Here is a 14,996-nt window from a genome sequence, read left to right on the forward strand (position 1 = left end):
ATAAAAAATGTGTTTTTGACTAATATTGAACAATTTGAATTTAGACATTTTATTAGAAATGTAAAATTGTTTTTCGGTTTAGTGCAGTCTGTCACTACTTTCGGGGGAAAAAAGATTTATTTAACTGAAAACAGTATAGCAATATCTTGTTCATACTGGAAAGGAATCCAGTATAACGATGTGGGAAGAAGACTGTGATGCATTATTAGTGTTTGCTCATATTTGATCTCTCTCCTGAAATGATATAGCAAGCCCTGTCTAAAAAGGCCAGCTCACATGGGGAAGAGAAAGAGGGAAAGTGCTGCCTTGCGTCTAACTGCAGCGCTTTGGCTTTTTTGCTAAGCGCCAGAGGTGTGAAAGATGGCAGGGAATGGGGAGATAGTTAATCAATAACCACAAGGTCAGACAGACAGTGTTGGTTTGAGTGCACCCTGTTAGGAAGCAGCAGCTGAGGATTTGTTGAGCTTGTAAAGGCTTAAAGAAACATAGTACAGCTATTTGTGAAGAGAAATGAATTGTGCCTGCTTTGGTAGAGCAGGGTACCACCTGCTGGTGCATCATGCAAACTGCAACTAAAACTTTTTTTTTTTTGGTATTCCACACCTGCATAGAATAATTGGTGTCTACATTCCATGGAAAACATGTTCTTCCCATTATATAGGCTTCTTCATTAATATGCACCCACCCTAAACCGAGAATGGAAGGAGATACAGTATTTCACAATCATGGTGTGATCATGCTTAGAATGAAATGTGTACAAGAACCTGTTTAATTTCTACATATGTGGACCTGTTTTACGTCACAGCCAATCTATTCCAAGGTTTACTCTGATGGGCTGTGCGAAATATATAAGGGTAATTGTTTCAAACCACTCAGTATTTGTCTGCCTTTGCTGTTAAGACTTTCTCTTGTGTCTAAGACAAACAGGGTAATTTTTAGCTACTGCATGTTGCTTAATATGCTAAGCCAATTACAGAAACTACGTTCCAAAAGAAGCATTTAGAATTTTATGTATGTGAGTTCATGCAGCACATTATTAGCACTGTGTTGTTACTTGTAAAAATTACTGCAAAGAATGCCAAAGAAATATATGCTGCATTCCCTTGGAACAATGAGGCAATGATCCATTTATCCATCCATTTTGGGTGCCTGTTTATCCCAGTGTTTGTCCCTGGGAGCAGCTGGCTATGTGGCCTTGCAGTTGAGGCTTTGTTTTTAAAACCATAAAGCTGTCCATTCGGGCATTGCTTCCATCTTTCCATGTGATGCTGTGTAAGTCACTTAATATGCTTGACAACAGTATATACAAAATATTTTATTGTATAGCTGTAAACATGTACCACATCTTAGGATAACTTTCTTTATGAGACACTATGAGTATTGTATCATAAACTAACACAGTTTATTGTTTACTGTGACTTATAAAATATTAGTATGGCACTGTAGTTGTAAAGAACTTTTTGATAATGTTCATTATAGAATTTGACTATACAGGTGGCCAGATCTAATTATGCAGATCCTGATGGTCTGGATGACTTTGATTTATGCGGGGACGATTCCAGTTCGGTGCGAAGACGATTCTTCATGTCGTCAGTTTGCACACTTCTTGATGGTCCGGGATTTTTTGGGTTATTTTCTATGTAATAAACTTAATAAATTATAGTGTAATGAAAATTGCATAATTAGACCTGGACCTCCCTATATATTGAATATCTATACTAATAAAAGGCAAAGCCCTCACTGAGAGACTGACTGACTCACTCACTCACTCACTCACTCACTCACTCACTCACTCACTCACTCACTGACTCATCACTAATTCTCCAACTTCCCGTGTAGGTAGAAGGCTGAAATTTGGCAGGCTCATTCCTTACAGCTTACTTACAAAAGTTGGGCAGGTTTCATTTTAAAATTCTATGTGTAATGGTCATAACTGGAAGGTATTTTTCTCCATTTACTGTAATGGAGTTCAGCTCAAAAGCCGTGGGGGGTGGAGTTTCGTGTGACATCATCACACCTCCCACGTAATCACGTGAACTGACTGTCAACGCAGTGCGTAGAAAACCAGGAAGACCTCCAAAAAGCGCTTATGAAAACATGCATTATATAATTGAGAAGGCAGCGAAACAATAAGAAGCGAGCGAGTGACATATACTACCATATTCATGAGTGCTGCTACTTCGGAAGGAAAGCAAGGTGTAAACCTAAACTTTAAATTAAGTTCATAGACAGGCTGCCGCTGGCGTTTGTCATGCCCACGGGTAATGCGGGATACAAGTTTAGTGAGAGGACGCAGGATATAAACGAGAGTTTTGATCACTTTGTAGCTAAGTTAAAATTGCAGGTGAAGGGGTGTGCTTATGCAAATTCCGAGACTGTGTTTGTGGGGATTGACAGTTAAGGCGGGTGGGGAGTCACGTCATCATCTCCCCTCCCATTTACCTAATTTCGCTCTGAGCTGAGCTCCGCGGCTAACGCCATCTTTCGAAGCAACTTCGTCACACTGCCACCAAATACTTAAAGAAAAATCCACAATACACACGCTGTCTCTAGAGTTTCTCCACACTGAATCCTCCAGGCACTAATTACAAAAGGTTACATTGACAATCGTGTTACTTTATTTTTAAAATCTTTCCTTTTCTTAGCACAAGCACAGCTGAGAAGCTTCGATGCATGTGCTCCATAACGCTTAAAAATAATGCATTTAATCACACTTTGCATTACAACCAAAGGGGAACTTTTGTCAATGCATGATTTCCTGGTACACCAATTACTTTGATCAGCGCACCCCGATTCATTTTACCCTCGCACCCCCTTAGTTTGAGAAGAAGTATGAAAAAATATGAGGTTAACACAGAAAAACAGATCATCAATTCAAGCTTTATGAATAATCGATTCGCCATCAATAATTGTTTTGGTAAAGCCATACTCAGTGTAATCCTCCTTCCATTTTATAATTTTTCCGCCATGATTAAATCAACGGTAAAAAAGTAAGAGCGAAGCGAGGGTGAATTATTTAGGCAGGCATATATATGACAGCAACACTCATGACAATGTCAATCATGTTACGTTATTATTAAAATGTTTCCTTTTCTTTTTCATTACTTCTTTAACACACTACTTCTCCGCTGCAAAGCGCGGGTATTTTGCTATATATCTATACTAATAAAAGGCAAAGCCCTCACTCACTCACTCACTCACTGACTCATCACTAATTCTCCAACTTCCCTTGTAGGTAGAAGGCTGAAATTTGGCAGGCTCATTCCTTACAGCTTACTTACAAAAGTTGGGCAGGTTTCATTTCGAAATTCTACGCCTAATGGTCATAACTGGAAGGTATTTTTCTCCATTAACTGTAATAGAGTTGTGCTGGAAAGACGTGGGGGGCGGAGTTTCGTGTGACATCATCACGCCTCCCACGCAATCACGTGAACTGACTGTCAACGCAGTGCGTAGAAAACCAGGAAGATCTCCAAAAAGCGCTTAAGAAAACATGCATTATATAATTGAGAAGGCAGCGAAACAATAAGAAGCGAGCGAGTGACATATACTACCATATTCATGAGTGCTGCTACCTCGGAAAGAAAGCAAGGTGTAAACCTAAACTTTAAATTAAGTTCATAGACAGGCTACCGCTGGCGTTTCACATGCCCACAGGTAATGCGGGATACAAGTTTAATGAGAGGACACAGGATATAAACGAGTTTTGATCACTTTGTAACTAAATTAAAACTGTAGGTGAAGGGGTGTGCTTATGCAAATTCCGAGAGACTGTGTTTGTGGGGGATTGACAGTTAAGGCGGGTGGGGGAGTCACATCATCAACTCCCCTCCCATTCATCTCATTTCGCTCTGAACTGAGCTCCGCGGCTAATGCCGTCTTCCGAAGCAACTTCGTCAGACTGCCACCAAATACTCACAGAAAAATCCACAAGTTAATACACACGCTGTTTCTAGAGTTTCTCCACACTGAATCCTCCAGGCACTACTTACAAAAGGTCACATTGACAATCGTGTTACGTTATTTTTAAAATCTTTCCTGTTCTTAGCACAAGCACAGCTGAGAAGCTTCGATGCATGTGCTCCATAACGCGTTAAAAAATAATGCATTTAATCATACATTGCATTACAAGCAAAGGGGAGCTTTTGTCAATGCATGATTTCCTGGTACACCGATTACATTGATCAGCGCATCCCGATTCATTTTACCCTCGCACCACCTTAGTTTGAGAAGAAGTATGAAAAAATATGAAGATAACACAGAAAAACAGATCACCAATTCAAGCTTTATGAATAATCGATTCAGCCATCAATAATTGTTTTGGTAAAGCCATCCTCCTTCCATTTTATAATTTTTCCGCCACTAGCCATGATTAAATGAACGGTAAAAAAGTAAGAGCAAAGCGAGGGTGACTTATTTAGGCAGGCATATATATGACAGCAACACTCATGACAATGTCAATCATGTTACGTTATTATTAAAATGTTTCCTTTTCTTTTTCATTACTTCTTTAACACACTACTTCTCGCTCGAGGCGGGTATTTTGCTATATATATATATGAATGACCTCCAAAGAGCGCTGAGACTTTTGATATCATGAACGTGTCTGCAAAAACTGGGGTCTCCTGCCCAGCAAAAGTCGAGCAGCAGGCGCGCGCTCATAGCTGTGCCGGCCTTTGAGACGCTGACTGCGCTTCTGCCTTAAGTCAAAGTGAGCACTTTTAATTTTTTTCACCCTCCCCCTGAGCTATAGCACAGACAAGTGCAAACACAGGACCCCTTTTCTACACCGCTGCAAACTAATATTAAGGCGATTCTCACTTTCTTTACAGTGTATACGATTATGAGGTCGTCAGCTCGGATTATGAAGACACGCACAGGAGTGGAGGACTGACAGTGCCATCACAGCCGATTAATGGCGGGGACGTCTCACCAGTCTACACAAGACCCACCGCGACTGTCCCCAAAAGGCGATCATAACGTCAGCGAACACATCTCTCTATACTATATAAAAGAAAAACACAACTTTCCTTTCTTTACACCTTTTATCCCAAACCATAGCCTTTCTCTCTTAACACTGCAGAGGACACAAAACTAATTTTCTTTAATTGCTGGTAATGCCGGTAAGGCACATTACCAGAGGCAGAAATTTGAACGTTCACATAGAAAATGTAATTTCTATACCACAGCCGTCGTGGAGCGCCTTTCAAAAGGGATCTACTACCGAGAGATGATCCATATATATTTTAGCTGCTGTTAGTACTACTTACCTGTTGTGTTACACAGTTTTTAAAATGTAGTTTACCCACAACCACTCCAGCAGTGCTCAATGTACCTGTACTTCTTAAAACGTTAATGTTTTACTGTTTAATAACTTATAGACTATATTTTATTATTTTTCCCTTGCACTCAGTGACCAAAGCTATACACACACATATAGACACATACATATATAGACACATACATATATACCTGTGTGTATGTTTGTATTTATGTGTATATATATATATATATATATATATATATATATATATATATATATATATATATATATACACACACACACATATAATTTGTGTGTATGTATGTATGTGTGTGTATATATGATGTAGAAAGGTATGTGTATATATATATATGTGTGTCTATATGTAGATATGTATATAGATATGTATATATGTATATAGATATGAAGATATGTATGTGTATATATGTATGTATATATATGTATGTATATATATATATATATATGTGTATATAAATATGTATGTAGACTCAAACCCATTATGACAGCAACAAGCTGTGAGAAAACAGTAAAAAGGAGGCGTGTCAGACGTCGTGGTACATTTTCTGATGCAGCTAGACAAAAACAACTTTGTGATGCTGCCGCCAAATACACAAAACAATTACTTTGACAATCATGTTACATTATTTTTAAAATGTTTTCTTTTCTTTTTCATAACTTCTTTAACACACAACATCGCTTTGAAGCGCGGGTATTTTGCTATATATATATATATCTATCACAGCGACACTCATAACAGTAACAAAACAATTACATTGACAATCATGATACGTTATTTTCAAAATGTTTCCTTTTGTTTCTCTTTCCTTCTTTAACACACTACTTCTCCGCTGCCAAGCGCGGGTGTTTTGCTATATATATATATATATATATATATATATAGATATATATATATAGATATAGATATAGATATAGATATATATATATATATATATAGATATAGATATATATAGATATATATAGATATGAGAACAACACTCATATCAATGACAAAACAATTACATTAACAATCATGTTACGTTATTTTAAAAATTTTTCCTTTTCTTTTTCATACCTTCTTTAACACACTACTTCTCCGCTGCGAAGCGCTGGGTATTCTGCTAGTCCTTTTATACAAATGTACAATGTATTGACTATTATACTGTAACTCTGTAAATAATCTTAGTTTAGTATTTACTATAAAAAGGTGCTATATATTGAATGTGTACTATTTATTGTATTTTATAAAAGAACATTGTGTTTTTCATTTTGTATTGTAAAATAATGTGCCGTAGTTTTTTATTAGTAAAGATCCGTAGGATGATGTTTATAATAGAATACAATACAATTTGCAATATGCATTCTAAAAAGGCCCTTTATCTTGTCACGTAAAGTATTATACTATAGCCGTGTACCTGCAGGGAACCATGGAATGTTTCCTTTACAAAGCAATGTGTATCATAGTACGGCACTGTCAATGTTGTATAATGTTTTTCTGTAGGTGTACACTTGAAAAGTATCCTGAATAATGTTTCCTTTATAAAAGCAATATATTTTATGGAAAGACACTATATTATGTTTATTATATCGTAAAATGTTGTAATGTAGTTCTGTACTTGTAAAGCTCCTTGAGTTGATGGGCATTATCTTCTATACAGTAGATGATCTAATGTTGTTTTTTTTTTTGCATAGTCTGCTAGTCTGTCACAAGGAGCAGGCACTCACACATTTAATTATATTAAGGACATTTTAAAAATGAAACTGAAAAGGGTGCCATTCTCTTTGAAACACTCTAGGAAATCCATGGAAACACCAGGAGAGCATATATACAGGCTCTTAAGAAAATGTCTCAGTTATGCGTGATTAGTTTATCTTCAGAGGTCCTCAACCAAATCAGGGCTTCACTTAAAGGCCTTTCTTCATGTAGCATCTGTATTTAGCCTTTGTTTGAAATAATTTTTATTTACAGGTATTATAAAGAGATTTGCAGAACCAGAAAAAAGGTTTTTATTTTTTTTTAATAAAAGTTGAAAAGAGAAAAGAAGCTTAACTTTGTTACACTTTTGAGTAGCTGGTGCAAACTTAGTATGCTGTAATTAATGAAGGAAGACTCATCCCTTAGACATATTTGTATGCTATGAGCTGACATAACACATAGCTAAGATTACAAATAAAAGAGTAAATAAATTCCTTGTGTAAGAGAAGCCACCCAATGATTTTATAAGTGTGCTAATTTATTGGGAGGAATGTGCTGCTTTGCCCTCTTGTGCCTCAAGTGTTGGGATGAGAAGTTCGAATAGGTTGCATAAAAGCTCTTTAGCTGTCTGGTGAAGGAGATTTCTTGCCTCCTGTTTAATCCAGCTGGAGCCATAAGTGAACATTATCAGTGTGGTACAGCAGTCTCAGATGGCAATTTGCGTGGGATCCTCATCGGCATTGCAGTTCTGGAATTTGTCACTCTGAGATGGTGATGAATACAGAGGTTGACAGATGCAGAATGGACACTTGGATTATTCTTTCCTTTTTTCCTTGGCTATTATCTAAAATACAAGACTTTGGTAAAGCTGCAGAACAATGGAAATTATTGCAGAACAGCAACAAAGTAAGCATCTTTGCTTATTTTAAGTGCTCTTGTAAAGTTAGCTCATGGTTGGGGGCAGGGGGGTATAAAACTTTAGACAGAAGGCTTGATGCAAAAGGAATATGATAATCAAGAAATGTTAAAAATAGTATTGTTTTACAATAATTACCAATAGAGTACAGTTACAGATGGAGTGATAACCTTTTTTAGCAAATGAATGCAGTATGTAAAACACCATTCAACTGCTTTTTTGCAATAATTCTGTGATGCCCATTGTTGATTGGGGATTGCCAATTTTTTTATCTGTTTTTGCCTTATCTTCAAAGTGAACGCAGAGGCTTTTCTTTTTTTAGTTTTTTTCTTTCAGTTCTTTTTCCTTCTTTAATTTGTGGATGTATAGTATGTTTTAAATAAATCTGTGTCTTGAAAATTCATTAAGATTGTTGAGTGTTCACTTCTGGTGAGTTAGAGCTTGCTCCTTTATAGCCCAACCTTTCTTATTTCTTTGTTTATGTGGTAATGTGCAATGCTAAGTGGTTAATAATGTCTGGCCCGTGGTGTAACAGACAGTCTCTTTGAGGAGTGTGTGGGAATCACTAGCTAACCTTGTGAAGTGTTTACGTTTTGTTTGACAGCCAAAATGCAAGGCTGTTTAAGAAGAATTGTAGAGTGTCATATTTTTAGACGTTTATCTGTGTAAAATCTTCATTAAAGTACCCCAACACCATAACAAGGCTTGAAACAAACTGATTTTTGATTTTTTAAGTTCAGTTTGCCTTTCTGAAGCTCATCACTGTGTATTTTTTGTTCCTTCTCTCTTTCAGTGTGGAGATCTTTAATGGCTTTCAGGTAGAAATCAAGGAGAGACAATCAAAATGAACTCAATTCCGTCTATGGACAGGCACATTCAGCAGACCAATGACCGGCTGCTGTGTATAAAACAGGTAAGGTGGAGACTTTGGTGAGGTAACTTGATGAAAATTCTCCTATTTATGTTTATTTTGACCTATGTTCAAGTCTTTGTTCTTATAATGACATCTTGCAGAATGAAAACATGACTGCCTAGTCACTCTGTAAAGGCAGATGATCAGCATCATTGTGAAAAGAAGAAAAAAAAACTAAGGGTTATACCTTTCATGGAATAGTTACTTGTTATCCACTAAGCAATCTGAAGGAGGCAGTTCAGGCTACATTTATAAATTATCTTAAATGCTTGTGCAGTGTGACAGATGAAAGCATTTTAGAACAGGGGTATAGTTTCATATATCATCATGTGTTATGCCATAGTGTACTCAGTTATAGGATAAGAAAATAAAATAGGTATAATAATGTCTCCTTTAATAAAATCAGGTACAGCCCTTTGGGCATCATGGTGAAAAAGTATGGAGTGTTAGTTGCCGCAATTCAGAATTTCAGCTAAAGGTGTTCTGCACTTATATCTGAAACACAAAGGTGGCATTAATACCTTGTTCAGTACCCTGTACCTTGGAGAAACTTAATTCAGCATGTTCTCTAGGAAAGTGATTATGAAATAATATTAGCACATTAGTACTTTTGGGCTTCAGTACATTCAGAACTCTAGCTGAATATTTTGATCTAAAAATTTGTTTTAATTATTAGTGTAATAAAATATCACCCTACAGATTTCCAGGATAGAGCTTGTGTGATGTATGGTGGATGAATGAAAGTCTTTTTCATAATGTCTGTTGCTTTCCTGCTAATATCTAGACTCATGTTGTGGTTCAGAACTGGCATATGTATTTATTAGCATTATAAAAATTGCTGTAAGCGTCTGAGATTTGACTCTTGTACCTTGACATAACACGCTTCACATAAAACAAGCTGTCAGTAAGCGGTCTGTGTAACGGGCTGTCTTGGTTAGCTTCTCTTGTCCTGAAATTGGCTTTTATTTTACTGCTTTGAGCAGACTGATATGTTTGTGTTTATATGAGCAATACCCAAATAGAAAATGGTCAGGGTCCCATAGGTGCTGATCTCTATCATATGTTAAACTTTGGTCTGTAGCTGTCTCCAGTGGCACAATGTGTCTGCTGGTTTTCTTTGTGTAAACTCAATGTTTTTATACACAATTACACCATAATTAAAGCAAATTTTAAGTGAACTAGATTTTTAATTTAAAAACTGCTTAGTATATGTTTTGTGAATGTTAATTGACTTTTTGCTGAGGAAAGATTGTTGTTGAGAAGCATGTGCAGAACTACTGAAGCATTTCAAAACTGGTTGCTGAAGTAAGTGCAACATAATCAATAAGCATCAGCCTTTACTTGCTATGAAATTAAAGGTGTTATAAAATAATTTTGCAAGACATTATCCAAGATAATAAACAGTATACTTTGTTCAGGTAGAAACGTGTATATGTAATAGGCTCAGATCTGACTGTTATCTGAAGTTATTATGGAGGCAATGTCAGTTAAGAGCATATAAAATGACTTCTCCCCCACTCTACACTAGCACTAGTAAGGTAAAACAATATACCAGTGCTCTTGTGGATGTGTGCCCTGTATAATAGGTTCACTCACTAAAATAAGTGTTTGTCTATTTTAAATGGAGATAACATTGTGAAAGCCAAGTTGCTCACAGGGGTGAATGAAACATTCTTAAATATTAAAAAGGTGACATAATTTCCTCTTGGTGTAAGAGTATACTACATGAATTAGGCTATTAATGCAGTCATTAGATCTCATGATGTATGATGCTACATCCTACTCTGTGTCAAAAAGTACTGCGAAAACACTGCCCCCATCACCAGCCTGACCTACCCAAAAAGTCTTGTGCGTTGTTCATCTATTAGAATAGATCATATTATCATTGCAGATTGCTTGCATGAGTGTCTCACACCTTTCAGAACATTGTGCAATGAGGACTTTTCCAGAAACACTAAAACACAATGTCAGCATTAAAACAGCTCTTAACTAAATTGATTTGTTACAAGTATTTACATAATGTAGACAAAGGACTTGTACAAAATAAAAATGGATTGGAGATGAAGTGTGATACTTCACAGCTCCAGGAAATTGAGTTTGAATCTAGGCCTGGACACTTTCTGCTGTTTGTTTTGGATGTTATCTCTGGTTATGAGTGGAATTTCCCTTCAGTACTCTTGTTTTCCATTTACATCCCAAGAATATGCAAGTTAGGTTGATTGGTAACTCTGAATTGGCCGGTTGTCATAATTATGGATGTGAGCAAGAGTTTGTTTTGTGGTGAATTAGCACCTTGTTCATGGCTGATTCCTGCCTTGTGCAGCGTAATGCTGGGATATGTTCAGAAAACACACAAATTTTTATTGGATGAGTGGGGTGTTGGGTATTTAACTGAAGCCCCATAAGTAGTTTCCTGTTTATATAATTTAACACCTGTGAGCTTGCGTTGTAGAGGATTTGAACTTAATGTTATTCAGTGTATTTTGCATTCTGCCAATATTTTACCTACAGTTCCTTGGATGATGTTGCTGTGCTCTAAATTAGGCAATTTTGAGTTTAAAGTCACAGAACAAAATGTCATGTTTAAAATTCTATGAAGTACAAAATCCATCCATCCATCCGTCCTCTTCCGCTTATCCGAGGTCGGGTCGCGGGGGTAGCAGCTTAAGCAGAGAAGCCCAGACTTCCCTCTCCCCGGCCACTTCTTCCAGCTCTTCCGGGAGAATCCCTAGGCGTTCCCAGGCCAGCCGGGAGACATAGTCCCTCCAGCGTGTCCTGGGTCTTCCCCGGGGCCTCCTCCCGGTTGGACGTGCCCGGAACACCTCACCAGGGAGGCGTCCAGGAGGCATCCTGATCAGATGCCCGAGCCTCCTCTCGATGCGGAGGAGCAGCGGCTCTACTCTGAGCCCCTCCCAGATGACTGAGCTTCTCACCCTATCTTTAAGGGAAAGCCCAGACACCCTGTGAAGGAAACTCATTTCAGCGGCTTGTATTCGAGATCTCGTTCTTTCGGTCACTACCCATAGCTCATGACCATAGGTGAGGGTAGGAGCGTAGATCGACTGGTAAATTGAGAGCTTTGCCTTACGGCTCAGCTCTTTTTCACCACGACAGACCGATGCAGAGCCCGCATCACTGCGGATGCCGCACCGATCCGCCTGTCAATCTCACGATCCATTCTTCCCTCACTCGTGAACAAGACCCGAGATACTTGAACTCCTCCACTTGGGGCAGGATCTCTCCCCAACCCTGAGAGGGCACTCCACCCTTTTCCGGCTGAGGACCATGGTCTCGGATTTGGAGGTGCTGATTCTCATCCCAGCCGCTTCACACTCAGCTGCGAACCGATCCAGAGAGAGCTGAAGATCACGGCCTGATGAAGCAAACAGGACAACATCATCTGCAAAAGCAGTGACCCAATCCTGAGTCCACCAAACCGGACCCCTTCAACACCCTGGCTGCGCCTAGAAATTCTGTCCATAAAAGTTATGAACAGAATCGGTGACAAAGGGCAGCCCTGGCGGAGTCCAACTCTCACTGGAAACGGGCTCGACTTACTGCGGCAATGCGGACCAAGCTCTGACACGGTTGTACAGGACCGAACAGCTCTTATCAGGGGTCCGGTACCCCATACTCCCGAGCACCCCCACAGGATTCCCGAGGGACACGGTGAATGCCTTTTCCAAGTCCACAAAACACATGTAGACTGGTTGGGCAAACTCCCATGCACCCTCCAGGACTCTGCTAAGGGTGAAGAGCTGGTCCACTGTTCCGCGACCAGGACGAAAACCACACTGTTCCTCCTGAATCCGAGGTTCACTATCCGGACGGACCCTCCTCTCCAGAACCCCCGAATAGACTTTTCCAGGGAGGCTGAGGAGTGTGATCCCTCTATAGTTGGAACACACCCTCCGGTCCCCTTTTAAAGAGGGGACCACCACCCCGGTCTGCCAATCCAGAGGCACTGTCCCGATGTCCATGCGATGTTGCAGAGACGTGTCAACCAAGACAGTCCTACAACATCCAGAGCCTTAAGGAACTCGGCGTATCTCATCCACCCCGGGGGCCCTGCCACCAAGGAGTTTTTGACCACCTCGGTGACTTCAGTCCCAGAGATGGGAGAGCCCACCTCAGAGTCCCCAGGCTCTGCTTCCTCATTGGAAGGCATGTTAGTGGGATTGAGGAGGTCTTCAAGTACTCCCCCACCACCCACAACGCCCCGAGTCAGGTCAGCAGCGCACCATCCCCACCATATACAGTGTTGACACTGCACTGCTTCCCTCCTGAGACGCCGGACGGTGGACCAGAATCTCCTCGAAGCCGTCCAAAGTCGCTCTCCATGGCCTCTCCAAACTCCTCCCATGCCCGAGTTTTGCCTCAGCAACACCGAAGCATTCCGCTTGGCCTGCCGGTACCTATCAGCTGCCTCCAGAGACCCACAGGACAAAAAAGTCCTATAGGACTCCTTCTTCAGCTTGACGGCATCCCTCACCGGTGTCCACCAACGGGTTCGGGATTGCCACCACGAGGCACCGACCACCTTGCGGCCACAGCTCCGGTCAGCCGCCTCAACAATAGAGGCACGGAACATGGCCCATTCGACTCAATGTCCCCACCTCCCTCGGGACGTGGTTGAAGTTCTGCCGGAGGTGGGAGTTGAAGCTACTTCTGACAGGGGACTCTGCCAGCCGTTCCCAGCAGACCCTCACAACACGTTTGGGCCTACCAGGTCTGACATCTTCCCCACCATCGAAGCCAACTCACCACCAGGTGGTGATCAGTTGACAGCTCCGCCCCTCTCTTCACCCGAGTGTCCAAGACATATGGCGCAAGTCCACGACACAACCACAAAGTCGATCATCGAACTGAGGCCTAGGGTGTCCTGGTGCCAAGTGCTCATATGAACACCCTTATGCTTGAACATGGTGTTCGTTATGGACAATCCGTGGCGAGCACAGAAGTCCAATAACAAAACACCGCTCGGGTTCAGATCGGGGCCATTCCTCCCAATCACGCCCTTCCAGGTCTCACTGTCATTGCCCACGTGAGCATTGAAGTCTCCCAGCAAAACGAGGGAATCCCCAGAAGGTATGCCCTCTAGCACCCCTCCAGAGACTCTAAAAAGGGTGGATACTCCAAACTGCTGTTCGGCACATACGCACAAACAACAGTCAGGACCCTTCCCCCCCCACCCGAAGGCGGAGGGAAGCCACCTTCTCGTCCACCGGGGTAAACCCCAACGCACAGGCTCCAAGTCGGGGCAATAAGTATGCCCACACCTGCTCGGCGCTCTCACGGGGCAACTCCAGAGTGGTAGAGAGTCCAGCCCCTCTCAAGGAGATTGGTTCCAGAGTCCAAGCTGTGCGTCAAGGTGAGTCTGACTATATCTAGCCGGAACCTCTCAGCCTCGCGCACTAGCTCAGGCTCCTTCCCCTTCAGAGAGGTGACATTCCACGTCCCAAGAGCCAGTTTCTGTAGCCGATGTACAATGAAGTACAAAATTTTAATTATAATTACAGAAAGAACAAAACAGGATGGGACATGTACTAAGAGAAACAGATCGCTGTAAATTGTGCTGCTGGGTAAACTGGGGGGAAATAAATGAAGAGGAAGCCAAAGGAAGGACATGTTTTAAAATCTGAAAGATGGTAAATTATAGCAAGAAATGGAAAGAGGTGCGGAAAACAGAATGGAGGAACTGCCGACAGAAAGACCTGCTGAATGGCAGATAGCTAAAGCAGAAGAAGAATACTATTGAGCCAGTCCTTAAATTGAATAAATGGTAACTACTTGGTTACTGTTGTAATATAAAAAAAGTGTTAGAATATAAAACAGATGCATAGTTTTATATAGTTTTCCACAATGGAGGTTTTGTTAGAGGTTGTGTACTGAAGCTACACTTTGTTTAGCAGTAATTTTTAAAACCCTATTTATGTCATTAATTCTGGCAAAAAAGGATTCTGAGGTCTTGGTATTGGCCTTAAAAAATACAGTACAGACAGTAGGTAACTAAATTAAAGAGCACTATCATTAAGGAACACAAATATAATTATATACAATGCAGCAGTTTATTTAAGTGTTTGTTAAAATAAAATAAATGTATTTCAAGGGATTTCATAGTGGAATAAAGCATTTACTGTAGCTTAGTGTATCCACCCACCTTATACAGAACAACTCTTAAAACTTTACC

At 40.3% G+C, this 14,996-nt stretch overlaps 1 protein-coding gene across 2 annotated transcripts in view; it reads left to right on the forward strand.

Annotated features, from left to right (window-relative positions):
• Nucleotides 1-14,996, forward strand: part of zmiz1a (zinc finger, MIZ-type containing 1a) — a 308,608-nt gene that overhangs the window by 171,370 nt on the left and 122,242 nt on the right. For both annotated transcript variants that reach the window (XM_039772925.1, XM_039772932.1), the window contains exon 3: nucleotides 8,687-8,806. In XM_039772925.1, the coding sequence (XP_039628859.1) occupies nucleotides 8,738-8,806 (69 nt within the window). In that variant the 5' untranslated portion in view covers nucleotides 8,687-8,737. The remainder of the gene's footprint in view (nucleotides 1-8,686; nucleotides 8,807-14,996) is intronic.

This window comes from Polypterus senegalus, chromosome 1, assembly GCF_016835505.1.
Source record: "Polypterus senegalus isolate Bchr_013 chromosome 1, ASM1683550v1, whole genome shotgun sequence".
In the NCBI taxonomy this organism is placed as follows: Eukaryota; Metazoa; Chordata; class Cladistia; order Polypteriformes; family Polypteridae; genus Polypterus; species Polypterus senegalus.